This window comes from Dermacentor variabilis, chromosome 6, assembly GCF_050947875.1.
Source record: "Dermacentor variabilis isolate Ectoservices chromosome 6, ASM5094787v1, whole genome shotgun sequence".
NCBI classification, from domain to species: Eukaryota; Metazoa; Arthropoda; class Arachnida; order Ixodida; family Ixodidae; genus Dermacentor; species Dermacentor variabilis.
In genome coordinates, this window is record NC_134573.1 from 173893800 (window position 1) to 173920664 (window position 26865).

Consider the following 26865-nt stretch of genomic DNA (forward strand, 5'->3'; position numbering starts at 1 on the left):
GCGCAGCTTAAAGAAGTCATATAGTTTTAATATTGCTCACAGGGTGACGCAACGATCTCGGAAACGCGAATTTAGAGCCAAATATTGTTTTGTTTGTGAAACGTGGATTTCGTGGGGAGGCTTGCGACCCCTCTGCTGACTCCAGCTCTGGGCCTGCGCATGCTTCGTCGACAGCCGTCGAACGCCGGCGACGAGAACGCCGCCGCTGCAGTTCCCTCCGTCTCCGAGGCCAGCGCAGCGGCGCTGCGGTCACCGCCCGCACACCGGCACCGTCGCCGTGGTGCCGTCGCTGTGAGCGCAGCGGACCCTTTACGTGGCTCGGCCCGCACAGCACGCAATACACAGAAAACAAAAAAACAAAAGGGGGAGTCCAGCGCTACCACCATGGCCAGCGGGTGATCGTTCACCGCCGACTCGAGCCAGCTTCGTCCACCACACCGTGTGCACTTGCCCGGCGACGCGAATACGCGGATCCTTTTCGCCGGAGATGCCACCCAGCGCGTCGCTGCTGGCTGTCGTCGGGCCGATCGGGCTCCTTCTCCTGACCACCGTCAAGCTCTGCAGGGCAGACGAACTGCCGGCGTGTCAACCTGTAAGTGGCGTTTCTCCTCATTTCTTTTAGGCGCTAGGTGAAGCTACGCGTGCGGCGTATATCGTCGCGCTCGCGTTGCGAGGATGAAGCAGTCGTCTGTCGCGTCCGGCTGAGTGGAAGATTTCGCGTCGCGCTCGATAGCACATTGAACCTTGCTGCGAAGCAGTGATAAACAATGCTTACAGAGGCGCGCGAATGACCGCGATGCGAACAGCGGAGAGAGGCAGTGCGTTCGCCTCGCAGTACCAGCAGCTGTTCGCGGCCGCTGCGCTAGGCAGGCGGGGCGTCCCTGTTTCGCTGCCTCGTGCGACGCGTCGTCAACGGAGGGGAGCCGGCGGCGGCTCGGGGTGTGTGCTCGTAAAAATGTGCACTTGAGGCGCACTGCCGGACGGCTAAGCCTAACCCGCGCGGAGAGTGAGGGGTGTTCTCTGGGCCTCATTGCGCCTGCGCTTTACCCCGGTCTGGCCCCGTATATACAACGTGGCGTCTGTTGCCGGGACAGCGGGATATTTTCTGGAGGCCTTGCGACACATGGTTTCTTAAGCGCTGCTTGTTTGCCCATTGATGCCAATGTTCTTAAAGAAGCGGTTCTGACGCCACCTTGGACGCTCAGTCGAGTCCTGTCGCAGTTCATGCAAGAGTTACTATAGCGAATGGTCCAGTCAAAACCCTTCAAAAATAATCAAAGAATGATTATTCAGAACGTAAAATGCCTGTTTAGTCGATGTCGGAATGCCTGACGTGTTGTTACAATAGCTAAAGTAAATTTTGGGAGCCTTTAGTGTAAGGAAATTATAGACTTCTCATTTTTGTAGCACAGTTAACTTGCACGTGTGCATGCGTGGGCTCACGAACAACGTTGCCTTCTACATGCAGATTACTGCACATTCGTCTAAATAAAGAAATGCGGCCAGCATGCAGCTGAAGGCAGTAGCCGACCCATAAGGCCTCTCGTTTTCTGCTTATCGCACTCGTCGCAAATCTGGAAGCCTGTTTTCATGAGCATCCGCCCGGAAATGACGCCACATCTGTCTCCTTTCTTCTGTGTTCCTTCCGTTTTTCTTTTTTCGCATACTTTACACTAGGCAGCTGGGCTTTGTACAGGACGTCGCAAGTGCGTCCTGCTTTTTGATCGCGTGTATCTTTTCTTCCTTTGAACTTTTTCCTCTTTGAAGCTATTGTCTCGAAGAGCTGCTTGTGAATATCAGTCATTAGAGATTCATGGTGGCTTCCGTAGCTAAGTCCTGGATATCTTCGTTCGGACATGGAGATCAGGAAACATGTCCGACAAATTATTGTTTAATCTAATTTTGGCGAGACTTGCATCAACAATTTGGAAGCATTCATAATTAAATAAAACGGAACGCGGTGGTGGCGAGGAGGTTTTGGAGAGGGCGTTGCTAGATTATGGAGGAGAGTGGTTGGCTTTGTGAGAGCTGTGATGATGAGGAACAGCACACAGAAGCAAAATAAAGATACCTTAATGCTATATTATTAGTGTCTTGTTGATGTGCTACATGGGCCGTAATGCGTCGACATTATGTTGCTGCTGAAAAGAGCTTTTTAAAGCAAGCGAGTCTTGCTCAAAAGTTTACAGTTTATGCATGAACGCGATCTGACTATTCGGTCCAATGCTTTCGAACGCGGGTGCATCAAGTGTGTGATTAGCGCAGTAATTCATACACGACCATTATCAAAAGAAAATATTGTCCCCTTCTACAACCGAACTTCAGTTGGCGTAGGCGTTACGTTCCAGTTCGCAACCGCCAGCACAGTACAAAGCCCAAACGCTGGCGCGTTGTCACGAGAGTCTTTCTCTGTTTTTTCTTTCATGCACCGGCTTGTTACAGCAGTCGAATATTTCGACTCTTTTAATATGAAATTGTCGACAATTGTGGCATACTTTTAAATCTCTACAGATAGCGTTGTGCTTGCGTTTTCTGACTAATATGGCTATGCGAGTAATTCATAAATTGCTTTAATAGTCCTTTCTTCGCCTTGGATGAAGACAGGTCCCTCCTATCGAAACGTTGGCCAGCCTTTGTGCTACTCCACCTGCCAGGACCCTCCCTGATTTTGGGACGGCGGAAGATCCTTTCGCGGGATCTCGTCATACGGTGCCGCACAAATGCGATATGGAATTAATAAGTTAATAGTTTATGCCTCCTACCTGAATGGACCGGGGCTGTACGAGACAAACAAGGCCTTCCCCGCTAGATACATTGAATGTAGTCGGCTATATGTAGGAGCTAGCAGTCTGCTGTATCATCGTCACGAGATAAAAGAGGAAAAGCAAAGAAGAAGAACGATACCATATCCTAAGCTTGTAAATTTTTTTATGATTCTCTTTTCTTATGTCTAAAAAAAATATGGCTTAATTTCGCGCACGATCTATAATGACACAACGGTGCGTGTAATCTTACTAACTAGGAGAAACTGCGCTCTTTGCTCAAGCTCGATACCTATAGGCTGCACTATAAAGCTTAGCGTTCTCTCTTAAGAATAAAATAAGTGCATGCCGGAACTATATGCCGAACTTATATTCCAATATTCGCGTTTAATAACAAAAAAGAAAGATAGAAAAAAGTCATAACTCGACGTGAACACGGAGTTAAATTCCACGGAGTGGAATTAAAGCAGGCGATGAGGCGGTTACACTCACTAATTATGCGAAATTTGATGCTTGGTTATGCGGAAACAGCGCAGATTTAATATAGGATTAGCAAACACAAAGGACTAAAGCATGGGTAATACACTTGCGTTTTTTGCTGTGTAAGTTGGTTGTAATGAGGACGATGTTTGACTGAACAAATAAGCAAAATGAATAAATGTCTTCCAGTCGAAGTTAGAGAGCCTCTAGAGCTCTGTATTTACGATTAGTGAATTTTTTTTTATTAGTGAAGTCTAAGGAACACCTTAGACTTCCGTCAAGCAAAGGAGCAGGCAGGATTCCCTAAAGGCTACTCAACGATAGACCATATTCACACTACCAGTCAGGTGATAGAAAAATGTGCGGAATATAACCAACCTTTATATATAGCTTTCATTGATTACGAGAAAGCGTTTGATTCAGTCGAAACCTCAGCAGTCATGGAGGAATTGCGGAATCAGGGTGTAGACGAGCCGTATGTAAAAATAGTGAAAAATATCTATAGCGGCTCCACAGTCACCGTACTCCTCCATAAAGAAAGCAACAAAATCCCAATAAAGATAGGCGTCAGGCAGGGAGATACGATCTCTCCAATGCTACTCACAGCGTGTTTACAGGAGGTATGCAGAGACCTGGATTGGGAAGAATTGGGGATAAGAGTTAATGGAGAATACCTTAGTAACTTGCGATTCGCTGATGATATTGCCTTGCTTAGTAACTCGGGGGACTAACTGCAATGCATGCTCACTGACCTGGAGAGGCAAAGCCGAAGGGTGGGTCTAAAAATTAATCTGCAGGAAACTAAAGTAATGGTTAACAGTCTCGGAAGAGAACAGCAGTTTACGATAGTTAGTGAGGCATTGGAAGTGGTAAGGGAATACATCTGCTTAGGACAGGTAGTGACTGCGGATCCGGATCATGAGACGGAAATAATCAGAAGAATAAGAATGGGCTGGGGTGCGTTTGGCAGGCATTTTCAGATCATGAACAGTAGGTTGCCATTATCCCTCAAGAGAAAAGTTTATAACAGCTGTGTCTTACCAGCACTCACGTACGGGGCAGAAACCTGGAGGCTGACGAAAAGGGTTCTACTTAAATTGAGGACGACGCAACGAGCTATGGAAAGAAGAATGATAGGTGTAACGTTAAGGGACAAGAAAAGAGCAGATTGGGTTAGGGAACAAACGCGAGTTAATGATATCTTAGTTGAAATCAAGAAAAAGAAATGGGGCATGGGCAGGACACGTAATGATGAGGAAAGATAACCGATGGTCATTAAGAGTTACGGAATGGATTCCAAGGGAAGGGAAGCGTAGCAGAGGGCGGCAGAAAGTTAGGTGGGCGGATGAGATTAAGAAGTTTGCAGGGACAACATGGCCACAATTAGTACATGACCGGGGTAGTTGGGGAAGTATGGGAGAGGCCTTTGCTCTGCAGTGGGCGTAACTAGGCTGATGATGATGATGATGACGACGACGATGATGATGATGGTGAATTTTTTCCCGCGTTTGACGTAAGTTCTGAACAATGCGGTCCTCGGTGTACTTAACTAGTGATTAACGCCACAAAGCTGGGTGAGGTATGGATAAAGCTGATAAGGCCAAGTGCACATTAAAAAATAAAATGAGTAAAAGGGCAGTAGCTGCTTCACTTAATTGCTGACTGCTATTATCTTTGTAGCGGGAGTAATCTAGAATGTATGTGAACGTTCAGATTGTAAACACAATTGTCTGGCCCATCTTGCGCTCTGTTATTCCGTGTGATGAAAATCTTGAGAGGTTATTGTTATGACGTAGCATTCCTCTAATGGCACTGAATCCAGCCATGCGCCGTTTTCTATAGACGCATAATTGTAGAGAACTGATTCCTCGAATACTCAATATTCTGTATGTGTGTGTGAAGCACTTTTGTGTGCTCACTGCTTCATGTACTTAGGAAGGCTCTGCAGCTATATATATATACAAGCGGCATCTTCTTCGCTATCACGATCTTGCCGGGTGGCCTGGTTGTGATCTAGTATGGTGACGTATATTGCGATAATATGCGTTGGTGTTGCGCTATCTTGTCACGGTGTTATGAACAGTTGCGCAAGCACTCAGTATACATATGCTACGATTACATGGCAAACTCTACAGCAGCAAACCCGTATGCAGCACGAGACGGCTGATGAGAAAATACCCGTAGCAGACTGGTCGCAATATGACGGTGATAGTTGTCTATATCGCTATGATCACTGCACACCACGGTTTAAATGACGGCGCTGCGCTAACCACGCCTTTCGTATACGGCGTTTTACAACCGCATCTGGCTACCAACTGATAAAAAGTGGCTAGCCGTCGACGCAGTTTTTGCTGGCTAGTTCTTACAAGAGAGAGCTGGTGAGCTGTTAAAGAATCTAAAAACTAGGTTTGTGGTTTTTATCGTCCTACAACTGGGAGCATGGTGAGCTATGAGGGACAACGTATATATCTATAGTGGAGGGCTCCGTATTCATTCTGACAGCCAGGGATCCTTAAGCGCGCACCCAATTCGCGGTACACAAGAGTCTTGCATCCCGCTCGCCATTGAAACGCCGCAGCTGGGAATCGAATGCACGTGCTTGCGCTCACCGGCGCTTGATGCTGTAGTCAGTGGGCCACCGCGGCGGGTTGTTTACATCTATAGTTGCCGCTGGTTAGACTTGTAATTTAGTGTGCACAAAACAGCGAGATGGTAGAGTGGCCGAGGGGATTTGGATTCATTTTAGCGTGGTAAACAGCGCGAACAAACGGGGTTACAAAACAGTCACAGGAAAATAAGGCGGGAAAAAATATTCAGAAGAAATAAAAATACGTTAGAAAGTAAACCATTTTTGTGGGGTTAAAAAAATAAACGAAACTGTGAACATTGTATATCTTATACGAGAAACGCCAAATTCGACAGCGACAGCCGCACCGAATTGATTTTGAAACTTGGTCTTGGTCATTTGACAGCCATATATATATATATATATATATATATATATATATATGATTCATTGTGCCAGACGTACTACTGCTTTTCATAGCTTATTTTTTGGCGACGTCGAAACACCGCCGTCGGCGTGGCCGGGAATCGAACGAGAGACCTCGTGATCAGCAGCAGCGTGAGCCGCGCCTCCATTGGATCGATCGAGCCAGAGTCATTTCCCACGGCAAAGCGTACGAAACGGTGCACGACGGGCTCACGTACGCAGTATGTACTCGCGGAAAGAAAAGTCACCGAGACGCGGTGTTGTGCCGGGAGCGCGCAAACGCTGTCCCACTTGGCACGAGTTGTGGAGGGCGCAATGGTTTCATGCGCAACAGCGCCACTTGCATACAGCGAACTGAGCCCTGCGTAGCGCGACTGTTAAATTTCCTGAAATGGAGTTTGCAAAGCGCTTAAATTTGTACTTAGTTGTTTCACGACAGCCGGACATTGCACGGAATTGCCCTGACGCTGGACGTTGAGCGGACGATGCTCTGAAGCGCGGAGAAACACGTGACACGGGGGAACGCGTGCATTCACACGATGACGTCACAGCTACAGGTGACGCCAGCTGTAACTATGTGACGCTGTTTTAAAACAGAATGCGTGCATGCTTTGTTTCGCAATAATGTGACGCTTAAGTGGAAGCTGCGAGGCGTATTATGGCGGTTGAAGCTGTGCAGAGACGTCGGAGAATACGAAGCTTAGATGCGCAGGGGCACATGACCTTCTCCCATGGGCGCCGCCATATTGTCCTTTGGACTGTTGCGAACCCGCATTTTTTCCGCGTTGCTCCCATGTCAAAAAGCACTGCAAAAACGGCAGCGCGTGAGTTTTGTACTCATGTGCGACAGTCCACGGAGAAGTATGTCTACTTTCGACAGAAAGTGCGTGATTGCGCTTCTGATTTGCTTGTGCAAGCCGTCGCTTCGACTATAAGGCCACATAACTGCGAGATACAGCATAGGGTGCTTCTATAAAGGGACGGGCACGTCCAATAAAGGCACGTGGTGGGAGTATATGAATGACTATACATACTGCTTTGAACTGATAAGGTGGTGACACGAATGAAAAACACAATATATTTCATAATTGTAAAGGTAGACTTTGCAGGCTGCCGAGGTTATGAAGGCGCAGAAAAATTTCTAACCAGTGCTTATATGCGTATATAATTTGTCCGGTTCATGAGATTTAAGATATAGATATGATTCTGGTGACGAAGGCACATGCAAACAGTTAGACGCGCATCCGGCACTTTGTCGTCCTTTGAATAATGAGCGCTGCCGCCATTAGTTCGGCCAGTGTAAAATGTGGCGAAGCGCACTTAGTGTCGAAAATTTTAGGAAAACCGTTTACGTTTTCTAAGCCAAAGTGTGCGGCGAAAGCGTTTCGTGTTCGTGAGGACATAACGGGCGTTTACAATGTTAATGTAATTATCTCCGTCCACCCTGGACGAAGATAATAATTCCTATGTCGAGACACCCTAGCTACCTCAACGTCAGATCATATTAAGAATAACGTCAGAGCAGTGTACAGCTGCGACGAACTACAATGGTCCATATGCCACAAGTGCTTCTGAGTCATATATTTGCACGAGTAGCGCGCTATTGCAATATATGCCAGAAGGTCCATTGCCAGGCCACGTAGCTTTGTACATGCAGCGCATAAGGAAGGCTATATGAACAAAGAAAGAAAGAATACAGAGAGCTGCAGTGTATTTCGTGACACAGTTTGGGGACGTCTCGATGCTGGTGTGTACGCCTCGTGAATCCAAGTAAATGGACGTGCGTTAATTATAGGCATGGCTGGCTTCAATGTCATAATCAGCGTTTCTTATGGGAACTCGTCCCGCTGCTGTTTCAGTGAAAAACAGTGCAGCGGGAATTTATCGGAACGGCACTAAGCAGGCCGCAGGCGGTCACACTAAGACTTCTGCAAACGAACTCGTACCCAAATCCGGCGTCCCTTAATAGCATATATCCAGAGATTTATCCAAATTGTTCTTGCGTGGCCTGTGGTGAGGTAGCTACGTTGCCTCATATGCTCTGGGAGTGCGGGTCGCTGGGCCCGAAGTTCACCAAGGAAGAGTGGGACGCGCTCCTGCGAAGTCCTGTCTTTGAGGATCAAATCCTGGCCGTCCAGCGCGCCCGCGATCGGGCCGGCAGACTAGATCTGTCAGTCCCGTCGTGGGATTAGCCGGGTGCGCGTTTTATCGCGCTTTGCTGGACCAAATAAAAGTTTGTTCACTCACTCACTCACTGCACAGAGGCAGTCTTGTTTCTTTCTTTTCGTTTTTTGTGTCCATCGCATTCAGGCATGTGTGGCAATCTTTACCAAGCAAGAGAGTGAAGAAGGACGTTGTATAGGCGAACGCCAGAAAACAATGAGGTATAATGTTACATGCAAATTCACTCACGCGTGGTTTATTTTCAACCAGTTCGAGCACTCGCACCGCCTCTTGCCGGACTCCTTCTCCACGCGTAGCAAGCACGTGCCCCGCGCAATCTATCTTTCAGTTCTGCACAAATTAATTCACGTTTTTATTTACGAGCGAATGCACGAAGTACAGCGTTGAAGACCACCAGGGAAACGAGAACTGTGTAAGGATGCAGCTTGACGAGGCCAGGTGGCCGGTTTATATACAGGCAATAGTAGGAGCACGTAGGTCGAACAACGAGCACGCACAAATGCTGTTTCTCTGTGCTCGGTGAAAAAACAAAAATGCTTGTTTAAGCGCGTGTTCCAAGCTACATGCGCTGCAAGGTCCGCTGTTCAAAAGAACGCTCCAATGTGCGGCTCGCATTTTGCTGGCGCTAAAACTACGTCAATTCTCGGCACAGGTGCGTTTATAGAAAGGTGCCAGCGCCACCAGCCATACGTCATTTGTCACAAAGCTGGGCGATTGTATACGCCTGCTAGAGAGAGAGAGAGAAAGAAAAAAGAATGGGAAAAATGTCGTACGCATTGTACAGTGATGTGTTTCCTTCGACAGTGGACGGCACAGTGCCCTGATATATATATATATATATATATATCAGGGCACTGTGCCGTCCACTGTCGAAGGTGTCGAAGGAAACACATCACTGTACAATGCGTACGACATTTTATATATATATATAAATATATATATATATATATATATATATATATATATATATGCAGCGCACATCTTGAAGTTTATTTGAAGCGGGCTTAATCCTATAGTGTTATAAACGTGCCCATTTCGTTCCTGCGTCTTTTGCGTAAAAAGAATCTGGCGCGCGCGCGCGCATGTGGCCTCGCGCTGTACGCAGTTTGCCACACGCGAGGCGATAATCTCAATAATCTCAAAGAACTAGTTGGCTTTGGCAGGATAGGAGCGTACTTGCGATTGTGGCCTGACGGCTAGAGCATCGGCCTGCTGGCAGAGATTCAATCCCACCGTCGTGGACGTTATTTATTTATTTATTTATTTATTTTAAGTATGGAGCTATTGGGAAAGACACCAGAAGCAGCAGCAGCCACGGTCAGGGAAGTCCGGAAGGCCTCGCAAAGAAAGCTTCGCTTGAATAGAGGAGCTGTTCGAAAGGAGCTCGCGAAGAAACCTTGCACGTCGTCTCGAGAAACACATGCTATCGCTCCTTTCGCGCACCTACATGTTCGGCCGTGCAACGAGGCCGTACAACAGTCTCCCGCTACCAGTTGTGCGCAGCCAAGTCACGTGCTCTCCGCCAACAGCGCGTCATTCAACGGCAGCAGCTTCGGAGTGTGCGCGCGCGCGTTGTGTGTACACGCGACGTACTCTGGGGGTCGCCGGCTGAGCGACGAAGCATGTGTTTATCGCGGTGCCATAGCGCGAACGAAGATCGCGCAGGTGGCGTGTGTCCCTCTCTCCCTCCGTCATTTGTATGCAAAATGGGAGGAAGAGGAAAACAGTCGAAGGGGAAAGCTCTCGGGCGCAAGTGTTCGTATCCCCGATCCGGGCTCTGTCTGTTAAACCAGGTGTGTCAGAGTTGCCGCTGCTGATCTTGAATGTTGCAGCGCAGAAAACGAACCGGATGCCCCGCAAGTACCAGTTTTGTTAAAAATAATAATAAAGGCTCTTTGCGTACAACTTCGGCTGAAAGGACTTGCGACAGCAAGTTCAGGTACCGCATGCACCCGGTGCCGCCGACGTTACGTGCTCTTAGTTGTCCACCAAACGCCGCTTCAGGTGCACATTTACTGCTATAACTTGCGCTAGCAAGGCTCAAAGCCTCTTGGTGAAGTGGCTCTGTGTTTGCTGAGGTTCGGAACGGTGTCACCATCTAGCATACACTCGCCGAATGACGGCTGTTGCCTCGGGTATTTCGATGGACTCTCTTGCATATTTTCTGGCTTTTTTTTGTATGATTACACACATGACACACAAGGGGCTTCAGGCAAAATGACGCGACCCATCGGGAACAACCATGTATTACTTGTCATGGCAATTATTATTGCGTGACTTCGTATCTCGGAGGCACATAAGCCGAACAAGAAGATTCAGACAAGAGGCTTCACGTGCCAGTGCCAACATAACTTGCTATAACAGTATAACTTGCTATTTGAAGTAACAGAGGGTTTTGTTCACTTTAAAGAGCACCACTGTCGGCGTTCTCTCTTGTCCTGGCTTGCGTTGTAACAATTCTTATTATTTTGGAAGGGTCTCCCTGTATACCGCTAAAATAATATTGTGAATAGGCTATATATTTCGAGGAGCTTTCTGAAACTTCATCAAGAAAAAAAAACTAATAAACTAATCATTTTGAATTCTCTAAATTATCTGATGTCCGGTAAAACGCATTTTTGCCACCATATACAGGTCGCTATGACGCATTAAGTAAATCTACACTTGTTGAAACGCCGTCTGCAAATTTCAATAATATGGAACACTAACTAGCCGAGCCCCTATAGCATTTTTATAAAGCGTGCACCACTTTCGAGAATAAGACAAAAGAGAAAGAAAGAAAGAAAGAAAGAAAGAAAGAAGGAAAGAAAGAAAGAAAGCATTTGCTCGTAACGGCTGCGTTTTGCGTCGTCTGCCGCCAGGCGGGCTAGTGAAGCGTGGCGGCGAGTTCTGCAGATCGACGACGTTGAAATGAGAGAGTCGATCAGTGACGTCACGATTTCATATTTCGCCGCGCACAGTGAATTACAATGAACGGCGCTGCTACGCAGCTGGTGTACACTGCCTAATGACGTCAGGTGGTGCGCAGGATCTCATACGCAGCCAGGGTCATGCACAGCAGGCGCGCATGTGTCGGGCAGTTGTGCCTGGCGCCCTCATCACGCATTCTCCGGTCGCAGCGAACTATCTTCGCAGTGAAACGCAGTGCATACATATGTAATCTTGGTGTGGTGGGTCGGATCGAAGTTGTGGCTGTGCTACCGCTATTATTCCGGACAAGAGGTCCTCGCTAAGCCGCAGCAGAATGTGTTGACGCTGCTTTGCGGAATTGATAAACTCTGTTTCTGTATACGGTGCCCGACACACTTGCTTTAGGGAGCGTTGAAAGCAACAGTGCACAGCAGTTATGGTGGCACAGACGAAAATATAAAACCCCGATGAATTTACCAAGCATTTCAGCGAACGCTTTAATTCATCTTTAAAAACGCTGCTATAGCCTCCTGAGACCCGGGATGCATTTGGGTGCACAGACTTTTCCCAAACTTTCAGAACAAGTCAGTAGGGTTATGAAGGTAAAAAGTGTTAAATATTTTTTTCAATAGCCCTGGTAGTTTCAGCTCAGCGCGATGTCGAATATATTGGACACTGGGCTATTCTACCCGGTCTTTTTTCATCCAGCACGCATGTAATGACGTACCACAGATATTGCGCTCAAACTCGTGTGCAAAAATATTTTATTAACTCGAAAGGCAAATTAGTGAATAAAGTACAGAAAAAGAGCATTCCTCTGCTCAACAAAAATTTCGCTCTTGTGTTCACTTCCTGTGGGCAATTTCAAAACACCTTCTGTCCTTTGTGATGCAGAAGAAGAGCCGACATTGGATGCAAACGAACTGTGTTTTCATGTCGCAGCCCTGTAGTCAGCAACGGGCAGCGTTGGCAGTGTCTGCCAGCGTTGGGCAGTGGCTAGTGCTCTTTCCTTTCGGTTCTCCTAGAGACAGTAGAGCCTGCTTTGATGGCACATGCCACTCGGTTTCGTTCTCTCTCTCCGTTTCATCCTGCTTCTTCCCTTGAGCCACGAGGGTCTCAGCAACAGATTGGCGGATCTTCATATATTTGAGTACTTCTTTCCGCTGTTTCTTCAGGGAGCGCATGTCCCGCGTGTACTGCAGCCAGGAGTTGCTGAGGGCAATGTCGAAGAGGTGAAGGATGGCTCTGATTGTCCACTTGTTGACGGTCCGGTAGTAACTTATCATTCGGTCTGCCATGCCAACACCGCCTATGTTGACTTTGCGCGTGCGCACAATATCTGGTCGAGGGACATCGATATGTTTTTTTCCCTAGGAGACTACCTGCGACAGGTGTCTTGCGGGTCTTGGCCATGGATTGAAGAAAGAAAAGTTATCGGCTTAATTCATCAGACACGCGAGGCCGGTCCCCTAAAGAAAGAATGACACGTGATTTCGTCCACAAGGCGCTAAATACCAACAGTACTCGTCTGCTGTTCATAACAAGGCCATCGCAAAAGCGCGGTCGAAATAACCGGGTTGAGTCCTAGCGTCGAACGTAATGGACACGCGAAAGCAAAAGAAGCGTAAAAAAAAGTTAGCGCGCGAACCGTTTAAATTTCGTATTCTGCGCGTTCGCTGTTGTATTGGCTTTAACATAAAATCAAAGATATGCCCTGAAAACAGGTAGAAATACGAGAAACAGTACTTACTTCTCCGGCAGCTGCCGTAAAGCGCCGCGCCGCTGAATACCGCCATTGTGGAACTGTTTCGGCGGGAATTTGAACGATGCATTTTCATCAATACTGCATAGATGTGCCAGCAGGTGCCCAATAAATTGGGGGAAGATGCGAGAATCAGGACGACTGGTGTAAAAGCCCGGATTTCCTGGCAAAAGCCAAGAGAGACTGCAGGGCAGCGCGACAGTCCTCTAGTCCGCCAGCCGGTCACGTCCACCCCTCGTGGCTCAGGTATCTCTCGTAGCGCAGGTATCTGCACACAGCTCCACGTGCACTGCATTCCCATATCGGGAGTCTGGCGGTGGATATATAGGGGTCGCTTGCAGTCGTGGCAGGTGCGGTCGCCGAGGGGGGTCGCCGCGAGCGTGGTCGCCAGCGCAAACATCTCGCCGACTTGCCTCGGCCCGACGTCTTGCGTATGAGCGCCCCACTTTTCTAGCATGTCTGGCGTGAGGGCAAATCCAGACAGTAGTCGGAAAAGAAGCGCCTGTCTGGCGCGGAAGAGGGGAGGCACATGTTGAGAGATGGATGGTGGGGATGCCGAAGATGCAGGCGACACTGATATATTGGTGTTCGCATCTTGGTTAGGATGATGTTGCGCGCGTAGGTATGCGTTCCCACCCTCGCACCCACGTCAAAAAAGAAAAAAAAGAGAGAAAGAATAAGGTGGAGGGAGGTTACGCCGCACAAGCATCGATTCGCGGTAAATAAAACAACAAGTCTTTCGCGTCTGAATAGAACAGCGAGAAATTTGTGAAACAGAATTTATTCAACCTTCCCGCCAACTTAAGAGTCCGCTGCTCCAGTGGGATCCAAGCTCGTCGCTTCTAACCTCAAGAGCTCTGCAGCAGGCGCTCCGATGCCCGCTCGTGCAGCTGACAAGCAGATGAAGTTCTCTGACTGTTTGGATTTTCGCGTGCACACGTTTGTAGAACGTTCGTGCTATGCAGCAAGATCGAAGTCTTGGGGGAAATCACGGAACAAGTCGTTCGTTGGCGTGCTCTTAATCCCTGACCTGATCCGGTCTGCTTGCGAAAGGGCGCGCTTGTAGGAAACGCCTGCCAAGACCTGTGGGGGATCAGAGTCGCGGCTGTCTGGGCTCGGAGTTGTTTGGATCTGCTGTCATTTTCGCGCGACGCTTTTCTCGCTATCTACGCGGTGTTTTTCTTCTCAAAAGAAGCGAGAAATTCACTGAGATCAATGAGAACAGAAAGTCTGGTCTGCTACCCTGCATTCGTTGACGGAGGAGGGGGAAGTAGACAGACAAGCGCGCGGGTGTCAAAACATTCTTGGGTACTCTCCTGAAGGCAAGATGTTGAGGAGCTCTTAAAACAAGAGAGAGAGAGAGAGAGAGAGAGAGAGAGAGAGAGAGAGAGAGAGAGCATAGGAATGCTGAGGACTCCTTTCTGTAGGACGGACTGATGGTTCCATATTTAAGCTCATTTCCGAGGTATCTAGATAGTCGGGCTCCCCCGATAGAGTGTAGGGTTATACTGCTTGCGCCGAATCAAAGCGACCATGGTGCATTGGGGAAGTAGGGGAAAGGGAGCAAGGGAGACACAAGGACTTTCAGCTATCTTGTTAAATGTGGGATACGCGTTCGCTCACTTAATAAAAAGGGGGTTAGGGTGTCGGCCGCATTTACAGACAAGAATGAAAGAACCAGGTCCAAAGTAATGCAACAAGCACATTCCACTGCATTTACTTATCACGCTTCCTCAGTGTGTCCGAGCAGAGTTCCGTCTGCCTTATCACCCGAATTGCCAGGTCGTAAGCGGAGGATGACGCGAGGGTAATAGAATATAGCAAAACAACTCGTTACATTATACCAGCCGAAAAGCGACATGGGAACCTACGTATAAATATATGATATGGCCGACGAGAGAAGATGCGTTACCATCTGTTTGATAAGTATTATTTAATTTATTCATTTGTTGGCTTAATGAAATAAGATTACAAAATATCAGGGACAGTGTTTTCTAGCGATTAGTTCAATTCCTACTGCTCTTTGTCGTTACATCACCCCCACTATCGCCGTAAAATCAGCGACTGGCTCGACCAACGATAAGAAACGAACAAGGAGGAAAATAATCTTTATAAGATACGGACCCTGGATAGAATTCAGGAATTGCTTTGAAAAAAACATACGCTCTTACGCTAGAATTGTTACTAAGAGTATTTTCCAGCCAATCCTGATGCCAGACATATCATTAGGGTACGTGGCCAGACAATGGCGAATAGCACTCACGAATGAAAATGTGAATTCTTAGCGCTCGTATTCCCACAAAGTTTGTACGTTAAATCTGTTCGTAAGATTAGATGCCACTCAAACGTCATGGTTGAAAACAATGACAGCCAATGGCAAACGGCACTTACAAGCGAAAAGCGTTGCGAATTCGGCCCTAGTAGCTTTTATAAAGAGCCTTGGCTGAAGGCAATAAAACTAAGCAGGATTTTTTTCATAATGTCAGTAATTTTAGGAGCAACCTCTGGGTTTTTCTTTTGCGAAATTCTGACAGGAAAAAAAGAACCGAGTGGCTTTATAATAAATCAGAACTGGGTAAACTGTCTTGCAGGAAGCAGCGGTTCCGGAAAGTCTGTGATCTTGAATCTCTCTCACGTTTCAAAGGGAGCCTCGTAATATATATATATATATATATATATATATATATATATATATATATATATATATATATATATATATATATAATCAGCCTGGTTACGCCCACTGCAGGGCAAAGGCCTCTCCCATACTTCTCCAACTACCCCGGTCATGTACTAATTGTGGCCATGTTGTCCCTGCAAACTTCTTAATCTCATCCGCCCACCTAACTTTCTGCCGCCCTCTGCTACGCTTCCCTTCCCTTGGAATCCATTCCGCAACTCTTAATGACCATCGGTTATCTTTCCTCCTCATCACGTGTCCTGCCCATGCCCATTTCTTTTTCTTGATTTCAACTAAGATATCATTAACTCGCGTTTGTTCCCTAACCCAATCTGCTCTTTTCTTATCCCTTAACGTTGCACCTATCATTCGTCTTTCCATAGCATGTTGCGTCGTCCTCAATTTAAGTAGAACCCTTTTCGTAAGCCTCCAAGTTTCTGCCCCGTACGTGAGTACTGGTAAGACACAGCTGGTTATATATATATATATATATATATATATATATATATACACACACTTTAAGTTGGTTTACACCATGACGCAAACGGAAATTAGATTACGTGGGCGTTCATTTGTTCTTCAGCTGTCGGTCTCACCAAAGTTCGTGCTATGCGGCCATGCTATGTCCTGCGGCGTCTCCCCTCACGAAATCTAGTCTTGGGCTTTGATTCCGCGCTACCTTGCGCCTATAAGGGCTATGCAGTATGTGAAAAAAGAATAAAAATAAAATAAAATAATGATTCGTGCTTCTGAGGTAGGAATTCAAGGCGGTCACAAGGCGAGCCTACGTGCAAACTGAACGACATTCTTACAGGTAAATATCAGTTTCAGTCACGATAGTTCAGCTAGCCGTTAGCCCAGTAACTTCAGCGAAGCCACTGCTCGTTTAAAAGGAAGGTTTCTCGGCTCCTCCTGAAGCTTTAAGTGGCGCAGATTTAGTTAGCTGGTGTCAACGCTTTCGTTCGGTGGTTCAATTCGGGGCGCTGCTTGGGTTAGGTATATAGGCAGGAGCACGGTGCATGGTGCGTTCGGTACTTCATGAGCTGCGTGCCTGCTCATTGCGATTCGCGTTGCGCTACTGATCGCGGAGTCGCGGGTTCGATTCGCCTCTGTCGCGGTGTTCCGACGTAGGCGGAATGCAGAAAGACGTTAAAAAAAATGGCAGTGGCTTAGCTCGGCTATGCCAGGATATGCGTAGCGAAAGCTAAGGCATAGCATGGTTAGCCTTGGTTAATCTTGTTTGCAAGTCCAGGTTAGTCTGGTTGTCTAGCTATGTTGCGGCGTTTAGCCTGTCGTTCGGCGGCTATTCTTCTGTTTCCTGGGCGATTCGTTTCCTCTTCATCTCGTTCCGATGTCGAATCCAGGCCTCCTCCTGCTTATCAGAATTGTCGCCGTCCATACTGCCGCCTCAACTGTGAGTGCGGCGCACGCGAGCTCTCCTTTGCAATCCTCCGACATGTTATCAGGCATGCGAGGCAGCTGGCGAAGCGAGCGGAGGCGAACGCAACTACGAGGAACGCGTGTGACGTCATACCAAACGGCAGCAGCGGAATGGCGCGGCGCTGCGCAGCGACAGAACACCTGTGGCTCGGTGCTACTAGTGGGGCATGCGCAGTAGTGACTAGGGAACGAGAGAGAGAGAGAGAGAGAGAGAGAGAGAGAGAGAGAGAGAGAGAAATATGCGCGGCGAGGCGCGCGTTGTGGCGTCATGTGCCTCCTCGGAGCACCGCCACGGCGAAATCACAAGTTCGCGGCTAGTAAAGCTTTTGCTTTAAAAAACTTCAGGGGGTCAAAAACAATTCAGACGAGCGCTCACCATGTCCCCTTCCTCTTTTTTATACTACCGCTGTCTCCCGTGGTTTCGACGTATATATATGTAGTCTCGTAGTATGGCAGTTCCGGCTTTGGGACTTTGAAAACAGTTAAATCAATCAATCAATCAATCAATCAATCAATCAATCAATCAATCAATCAATCAATCAATCAATCAATCAATCAATCAATCAATCAGATTGCGTCCTGCACTCATTATTGTTCTCGTTGTCTTGTTCGCCTGTCTCGTTCTGTATGATAATTTGCATGAGGGGATCATGCAAATGATCAACGGCTCACGGACTGTGGCTTTGCCCATCTTGCAAACAAAAGGCTGCATGCGACTATAGTTTCACAATGCCAGGTCCGCTTGCAGCCACCAATCTCCTCCTCCTTCCGCCTTATAGAAGAAGGAGGGGGAAGGAACTCGCGAGCTTCTTCGCGTTCGTTGTTTGACCGGCAAGAGTGCAGAACGCGACTTCTTTGTATACAACACAGGCTTGTCCTCCGGCGTTCAGGTCTGTGTTCGCGGCGTTTTGTGCCCTCGCGTGGCCCCTGCAGCCAAGGCGCGCCGAGAGCGGACGCGCGCGGCGGAAATGAAGGCGTCCGGTGCTCGGCACTTCCGCCTCGAGGTTCCGCGCGCTCGTTCGGCCGCCGCTCGATCGATGACGCCGACGGGAAGGGCACGCGCGCTGCAGCCAGCGACCGCGGGAAGGAGAGAAGACAAAAGGCCGACGAATCTGTGTCCTTCCGTCGTTCGCTCCCTCTCGGCGATTATAGGGCAAGGTAGATATAAACTTACGACCGGGCCTTGAGGTCTCCGCCATTCGCTTGCACCCCGTGTTTGGGAGAGCTGTGCAAGCCAAACTCGGGGATTACGGACACGACGTCAGGTTGATTGATTGACTGAATATCCTTTATTTTCAAAGGGGACAAGCACGAGGCCCCCGTGGGTGAGGAGGGGGCGTTGTCGGGCTACACTTTGTTGACTCGATCCCAGAGTGGCGTCTTGGTCAAGGTCCGAGTCGGTCGACGAGTGCTCTGTTGTGCCGACGCTTCAGAAGAAGGGCTAATCAACTCCACTACGCAACTTCCAGCAGGCCATTTCGGCTTTCATATTTAAAAAAAAAATAAAAATCCTGTTTGTCAGAGTCCGCGAGCAGTACGACACGGTAATCTGTGTTTCGGAGAGCTTGCACGGTCATTGTCTAGGTCCCAAATGCTGGACACTGCCAGATTCGTGCAGCAGTGGGGCGCCCAGTACGTGCATCTCACAGGCGTGATGGTAAGTCTCCACCCTTTTGATACAGAATACAGGGTGCAAGCCTAATCCGCGTGAACCTTTTTGATGAAGGCGTCTTGGAAGCGCACTGAGTCGGGTAAGTCTGGTTCGAGAAACGGTCCGGAAGTGTGAATGCTGGCTGAAGCAAAAACTGCAGGAGGTACGGAACGAGGGATGTGAATCGAGCACCTGCGTTCTTCAGCGGTGTTTAGCCTGTTCGTATGCTGACCCGACGCAGTGTATTAGTTGTTAGGGCGTTCACCTGTTCAGCACTAGGTCGCTGGTTCGGCTCCCGGCAGCGTCGACAGCATTCATGTACGCCCGATACGGCTCCGGGGCCGAATTCGCAAAGTTTTTCGTTCGTAAGTGATGTTTGTTATTGACAAGTCCCCTTTGCTAATAATGTGCCCGTCATAACGATTAGCTGGAATCTGCTCTTACGAACAGTTTTAGCGTAAGAGCTTTTCTTGTGAATACTGGCCCTGAATGTTGTTGGGAAATATGGTAATAGACATTACGCAAGCGCCCCTGAATCAAAACATTTTTTTCGATAGCAAATGAGATTGTAGATTGTAATTGCTGCATTTAACGTGGAAGTTCTTTCGTGAAAAAGTGAGCAACATCTTACACGCTGATGCTGGTCGTTGTGATAATTTTCTTTTTCGTCGTCCACCACCGTTATAGTCCAAACTAAAATACAACCGTCACTCGAGCGTAATAGACAATGAATCATCGGTGTCTTCTTCTACATTGCCATCGCGGAGATTAATCACCATAATATGCATATTTAACAAGATAGTCTACAGTGTCAATCATTCAACGCTGCCGCTCGTACTACCTTACCGCACCTGACGTCGTTTAAACAACCCTCTAAGCTTCCAAAGCATTTCTGGTAGGACCGTCGCATTTAATTCCTCCGCTTAGCCGCAGGCTATCATCCACTGGAATGATCTTTCGGAGCACATCGTGAACGTCCGTGAGCCAGCTAGATTTAGGGCCGAAGTAACGGCCATTTTTTTCTAATTACTAATGCCTCATTAACTATTATATAAGGATGTTTTTACTTTTCAGTGAACGATACTAACAGTCAACAAGCATTTCATAATCACTTTGCTCATGCTCCTGACATTACATTACGGATAGGAACTGAGTACTCACCGTGCTAACGCTAGAAATAAAAACAAGAACAAACGAAAGTGAGAAAGTATGGCGACTCATATACCCGACAAGTCGCCGGAAAGCACTCATCTCGTCAAATGCGTTGAAAATAATAAAACTGAAGCTCCTCGGCATCGAGTACGACGGACAAACGAAAAAATCGCCGGAGAAAGAAAAAAAAAATGAAAGGCACGCGCCCATGAAGGGTGAAAAGAATCCGCAACATGCGCGCGTCGATCACTGTCCAGGAGTGTATAGCGCGGTCTGTGTGGCTGTTTTGTTGTTAGGTTCCTCATTTTATACCTCTTATGCGACGCACATCTGCGCAGAAAACTTATGAATAGGTCGCAGGTCATCGAATGTGGTTGTGCGACAGCTAATGACTCGCTGACGTCACGAACTCAGCTAGAGAGCGAAGAAAGGGGCATATAGGTCGTTGAACTCGGTGCAAGGGCTCTTGAACGCTGTGCGGCTGACAGGTTTCACTAATAAATTAAGCAGGCGCTGACGACGTAGTTATGATCGCGCCTGCCTGTTTATTTCATCCTTCTTCTTTTTCATCACTGCTGTCAATGGACACGCCTCACGGGGTTCTTTGAGACGAGAAAATATCGGTCAAGCATTAAAGGAAAACTTTAAGAGACAGTGGTGCGACCAGCGTTATTGCATGGAGCCGAGGCGATCGGGATGTAAAGTTTGAGATAAAAGGCCCAAGTGGCTGAAATGAGGGTGCTTGAGATATATACATGGCGAGTAACAAGAGTTCGGAAGGACTGCATGCAGGGGCCAGTGAAAGTCACGAACATTGGAACCGAGGGTTAAGAGGCAGAACCAAGATGGCTTGGCTGCGTAATGAGAAGAGACGAGAACTATACACAGTGGCGTGAAGGCAATGAAGATTAATGCTTGTGACAAGAGAAAACGCAAATTGGTTCGAGAAGAGCTGGAGACGTACTGCTGACGGAGATAGCACCGAGCGGCTGAAAAGGGAGTGGGCTACTGTTGAGACAAGCCCAGCCAGGTGCGACAAAACTTGCAGAAAACGACGACTTGAATCAGTATGGACGCAGCTAACAGAAGAATAAAATGATGAAGGGCAAGTATACTCGTATAGGGAATCACAATTCAGAGTTATATAAGCGGAATAATGAAAATGCCAGTTTCTTTCTTCGTTTCTTTTTTCAATGTGGTATTCAGTTACTGAGACTTAAACTTAATTCATCGGCAACAGAACTTGTTGCTGAGCTAGTTGGTTCATGACTTAACAACAAAGGTTACGGCGCTAAGCAGACGAGGACGAAGTGTGGCGCCCGTGTGTGTTGTTCACTTCGTCCTCATTTGCTCACCGCCGTTACCTTTGTTTTTAAAACATCAGCAGCGGCGTGTGGACACGAGATGGGTATATATTAATTTGTGAGACGGTGCTTTTTATACGCCCGCTGTCACATCCCAAAATGGTATATACTTCATCTTCGTTTCTCTGCCACAAGACCGCGCATATGCAAGAAATCTTACAACATCGTTAAAAAGATATTTTTTATATATATACTCTTTCGTTAGCAGAAAACTCATGTCGCGCACGCTCTTGTAAAGATCCCCTTTTGAGTTCTTTCAGATTGCTCTTGCCTGCACCAGAAGCCCTGCGTGGAAATGTCGAACGAGTTTGTATGCATGCATGGCTTTGCTCTCTGTAAAGCGGAAGAACGCGTCGACATTTTAAACAAGCGCGAAATGCGGAAGGTCGGTGCTGGCGCGTGACAGCTATAGGTGCGCGCCTGGGACACGGCGGAAACCATGCGCCTAGCTGCTACCGTCAAACAATACAAGGATCCAAATCGAAAGAGTACAGACGACCATACTTTTGTCTGGAACGCCGAGGCAGTGTGTAAGCGGAGCGAAGAGAGCGACATCTTACGTTTAGTGCGTTAGAATGTCAAAGTGGGAAAAAGAGTGTGTGTTTGAATGTACTTATACGCATATAAGAAATATCCGCGCTTGTAATCCGCGGAAATAACTGCACACAACAACGCTCAAATCTGCAAAAAACGGTCTCCACTCGCGGATGAGCGACTCGTCCACTTCGTATCTACGGCCAGCGGGTCTGTTCCCCCATTGTGTTTCGATGTTGACAAAGCTGTAGATTCACACGTTTTCTCCGTACCAGCGTCAGCTGCAGTTAGCTTCTCGAAGAGGCAGGACGGATGTAGAGTGGGCTCCTGAACAACACTTTGCAATGTGGTGAATGTGGTTTAAATCATGCTTCCGGGACCTCAAAGAGCTGCGACGTAATGGTAACACATTTATTTCGAATTTACCGCTAAATCTCCGCTGATTTTTTTTTTATTTCCCCCAACCCACTCGTACATGGGTTTTACGTAACGGGGGAGCGAAATACGTAATGCAATAATTCAAGGTTGAACGCAATGCGGATGAAGAATCTACGTGTGCAGGATGGATAACACGTAGCCGAATGAACGAGACACTGACATATCGAATACAAAAAAAAAAAATTGTCTGTTTCACCCAAAGGCGTCAGCCAACAGCCAAAGGGGCGTTGCGAGCGTCGCATCTCGATGGGGCACGAGGTGAGATCGAAGGAAAACCATCGGCCTTCGTCAGCGCCCCAATGAAACGATTAGTTAAAATTTATCTTGACGTTTACGGTCCGTTTCGCTCGGAACATTGTACACACGCAACCGTCGCGCGTTTTTACACGCAGTTGTATGCACGCAACTATCATCAGGAACGCTAAGGTGCATGTGTGCAAACATGTTCAATAACACTAAAACATTAATAAAGATTTCGTTCATTCATTCACGCCAGCAGTCAGAACACTGCCCCGTCTCCGGCAGAGCCGACTGAGCGCAGGGTGACGGTGCGTCCGCTTGGCTTCGTCGCTTTTTTGCAGCCAAACGCAATGCGCGTCTATGGAGACATTCTAAACCTCCACGCGCGGACAGCGCATGCGCGTCGATATATACCGTGACAGCACGACGACGACGACGGCGGCGGCGGCGGCGGCGGCATCCATATAATTGCAATCGTACAAGAAAAAAAAAAGGAAATTTCTTTCCCCGCAACTCGTCATTCGGTTCCTGTTCTTGACGTGTGGCCATTGTCGCGTTGTTCTTGCTTTCGTCGTCAACGTCGTAGTCCAGTGGGGCGAAATGCAAAAACGCCCATGTGCCGTGCATCGTGCGCATGTCGAAGATCCCCGGGTGGCCAAAATGAATTCGGAGTGCCCCACTATACAGCGTGTACCTCATAATCGTATCGTGGTTGTGGCCCGTAAAACCCCAGAACTAAATTATAATAACATCATCGTCAAATGCCGTTGTCGAGTCGGCTGTCGCTGCTTTAGCTGGCACGTAAGGCGTTTTCCTGAGACCCCCCCATTATTTTCAAATTTTTGTAATCTACAAGTAACAAGCTAGGCACTGTAGGAATCGTACGTCGTTGTAAGCTAAAGAAACCAGCTTGAGGCAGCGACTTGCTGCTTGACTAATCTCGGTTTATAGGCTGGCAACGCCAAGGTGCGCGCACGAAATATGCCCTTCAACTCAGGAGTGTGCAGTATTGGGCTGGTTGGTTCGTGACGAAGGTGATAAAAACAGCGCAAAGGACAGGAAGAAAGCAGAGACGACGCGCACGGCGCTGATGTACATCGTCTCTGCTTTCATCCTGTCATTCGCGCGGTTCGATGCCCTTAAAGTTGGTAGCTTCCGCATATTTGAAGTAAAGCCAGTGAGCCCAGCATTGTCCCTTACAATGAAAGATAATGTGAGTAAACGTCATCTATCAGCACGGATGAACGATTTGCGCAATCTTTAAAAAACTGGGACACATAAACGACTCAACCAGGACAACGGGCTAGCAAGCTTTTTACGATATTTCCAATACATAAAGCGCCAGGAGCATCGCAAGTGGAGTCGACGCTGAAACCAAGTTTCGTTAACGTGGATTATCGAGCATAGGGTCTTTGTTTTTAAGACTGTGTGCTGTTTTAAATATGTCTTTTTTTAATAACGACACAAGCAATGTGAATCTGCAATTTCTGGAAGTCAGTTTGTGTGTGTTTGTGTGTGTGTGTTTGTGTGTGTGTGCGTGCGTGCGTGCGTGCGTGTGTGTGTGTGTGTGTGTGTGTGTGTGTGTGTGTGTGTGTGTGTGTGTGTGTGTGTGTGTGTGTGTGTGTGTGTGTGTGTGTGTGTGTGTGTGTGTGTGTGTGTGTGTGTGTGTGTGTGTGTGTGTGTGTGTGCGCGTGCACACAACCACCGAAAATCGGCATCGCTTCAGTAAATAGCTCTGCAGCAGGAGGGCAGAAAAAGAAAGCGCCATTCCCTGATTCGCAGGCGGTATTGTACTGAATTGTACGGAATTTGTACTGCGCAGAACAAACGCGAACAAATACGACCAACAAATCCACCCCGCTCACGCTGTTTTGAAATATGAACTTTATTGTAAGGCTCAGGCGAAGCGCTACGCGCACACGCCGGAAAAAAAGCGGAAAGCCGGAACAAAACCGCGAACAATTGTAGGTTCAGGCGTTAGCACCCGAACGTGTTCAACTGCGCAGCCACATTCTCGAAACAAAATACAAGCAGACAACCAAGAGTGAAAAAAAAAAAATCGCAAACACGTGATACCGCTACAACGACGCAGAACGTATAAACTCACGCGCACAGCTGTGCTCGATGGCAAATCGACTTCCTGTAAAGTTCACAACTGAAAGTGTATCAACACCGTTGGTAATATCGTCTGCTTCCTCTCTTTCTCTCTCTATCTCTCTCTTTTCTTTCTTTGTCTCGGGTTGTTAACGCTTAGCAATCTAAAACTCATCAAGAACGGGCCTCGTGGAACAACGCCTAATGGAACTGATGTAGCGGAAAATTCGTCGAACCTAAGGAATGGTTCTTGTTTGAACATTTCTCTCGGAAATGCGAAAGGGGTGTCGAAACGATGTGAGCGCGTACTGCGCTGCGCGAAGCCGCTACCGCGGCCTCTCCTCTTCTACAACGTCTCTCGGGAATAACCGCGCAGCGCCGTAGAAGCTATAATGCCGTCTGCAGCCAGTATATACAGAGTGAGAGAAACCAACGGATTGCGTTCATTCGTGGCTGTGGGATGCGGCCGCGGGCTTCGTCGTCTGCTCTCCCGCCTGAGAAGCGGACGATATTGCAGACGCATAGTCCAACTTAAAAACAATGACTATCTAACGTATTTAAGCAACGGCCTGCTACTTGTGCCCATAAACGTTCAGATTTGCATCGAGCAAATGAGCACACTCACGAAAAAAAAAAAAAAGACTGTAGAAAGGGTTTTGGCACTTTCTGTCACGCTAAGACCAACGCTACCAGACACCAAAATAACGCGCTATTAGAAGAATACAAGCATCGAAATCGATGAGTAGCACGACCCGCAATGCCTATGGCAAGTTCGGGGCAGAAGCACGAAACTGAAATTAGAGTTTACTTTCCATTTCAAAGCACCGTGCTTGCAAAGCAAAGCGTGGTAAGATGCGTCTTTGCGTGGATGCGCTGTAACGTACCAGCATAGACATATACCGGGATTTTATAAGGCCGCAAGCGAGAACATCGACGCTGGTGGGGACGTTTTCTAATGCTGTGATCGCAAAATGCGCAAAATGCATTACTGTGTCGCACCGGCTCGTCTCTTCGATAAATAAATCGTCCAATAAAAATGGCAACCATTCCACTCAGTGAAGATGGAATGGCAGCGAAAGCGCGAAAGCTGAAGGCAGTCAAAGCCCTCAAACGAAAAGCAAAGTGCTTTCGATGCCATTCCATCTTCACAGAGTGGACTGGTTTTCCGGGCTCGTGATTGTCGTTTTCGTTCAGCATCGCGGGAACGTTCTTCGTCGTTGGTCGTTTCGCTCCGGCGCCGTTTACATTCTCGTTGCTGTTCCATCCTGCGCTTCACGTACGCATGTTGTTGTTCGCGTGTACGAACTATGCGTGTCCGCCTCATCGATAACCCAACTGTTTTTAGCGCCAACATCTCTCCTGCTTATATGCTGCGATAACCTTGACGTCACACTATTTTTCACAGCGAGCGTTTCAATTTGTTCCGCATTTTGACATCTGCGCCGCCGCACTGCACCCGTACGTGATCACACGCAAAGTAAACAATGAAACCCGTTGTATATGGGTTTCTTAGAAATCGCTAAGTCCGTTTCGGTTGCCGGACGCCGAAAAAAGTACGGAAGATTAGTCATATACAGCTTTGGCTGCAAAATACTTCGTGATTATCACGCCACTGCCGACACGTTCACGCCAGTATCGACGAGCCGATATACAGTCCGTCATTGCAAGGTTGAACACAACGTCATAAGTCGTCTTCGTTGCGAATGTGTTGACACACGCGTATGCACGCCAGTGCGTCATCGAAATATGCAGATAAGTTTTGTATAGACCAGAATATTTTACTGTCGCACATTCGTTTAGCGCAGGCGCGCTTGCGCTGCAGCCTGCGTGTTTGATAACGGTGTAAAGTTGCAGTGTATGTAGCAACGTATTGTAGAAGGTATGCTAAATGTATTTGTTGTCTGAAGAAAACGAGTAACGGCGCGGGACAACGGGACGCGACTGAGACAGACGAAGTCCTGTCACGTATCGTTGTCCAGCGCTGTTACTCGTTTTCTCCAGACATGTGCCAGTACCAACCAGCCTAAGTTAGCACGTTATTGTCGTATTTAAGGTCATGGCTTTGTTTTCCACTTCATTTTTATTCTCTCAGTATTTTCTCTCAGTTCATTTCTCTCAGTAGATACTAAAATTGATTTCTTATGTACTGTTACATTTGCGAGCACAGTTCGTTGCCTTTACT

General features: G+C 47.7%; 1 protein-coding gene across 2 annotated transcripts in view; it reads left to right on the plus strand.

The window, feature by feature from the left end:
* Positions 1–218: 218 nt before the first annotated feature.
* Positions 219–26865, plus strand: part of LOC142585831 (endosome/lysosome-associated apoptosis and autophagy regulator family member 2-like) — a 62146-nt gene continuing 35499 nt past the window's right edge. For both annotated transcript variants that reach the window (XM_075696859.1, XM_075696860.1), the window contains exon 1: positions 219–592. In XM_075696859.1, the coding sequence (XP_075552974.1) occupies positions 488–592 (105 nt within the window). In that variant the 5' untranslated portion in view covers positions 219–487. The remainder of the gene's footprint in view (positions 593–26865) is intronic.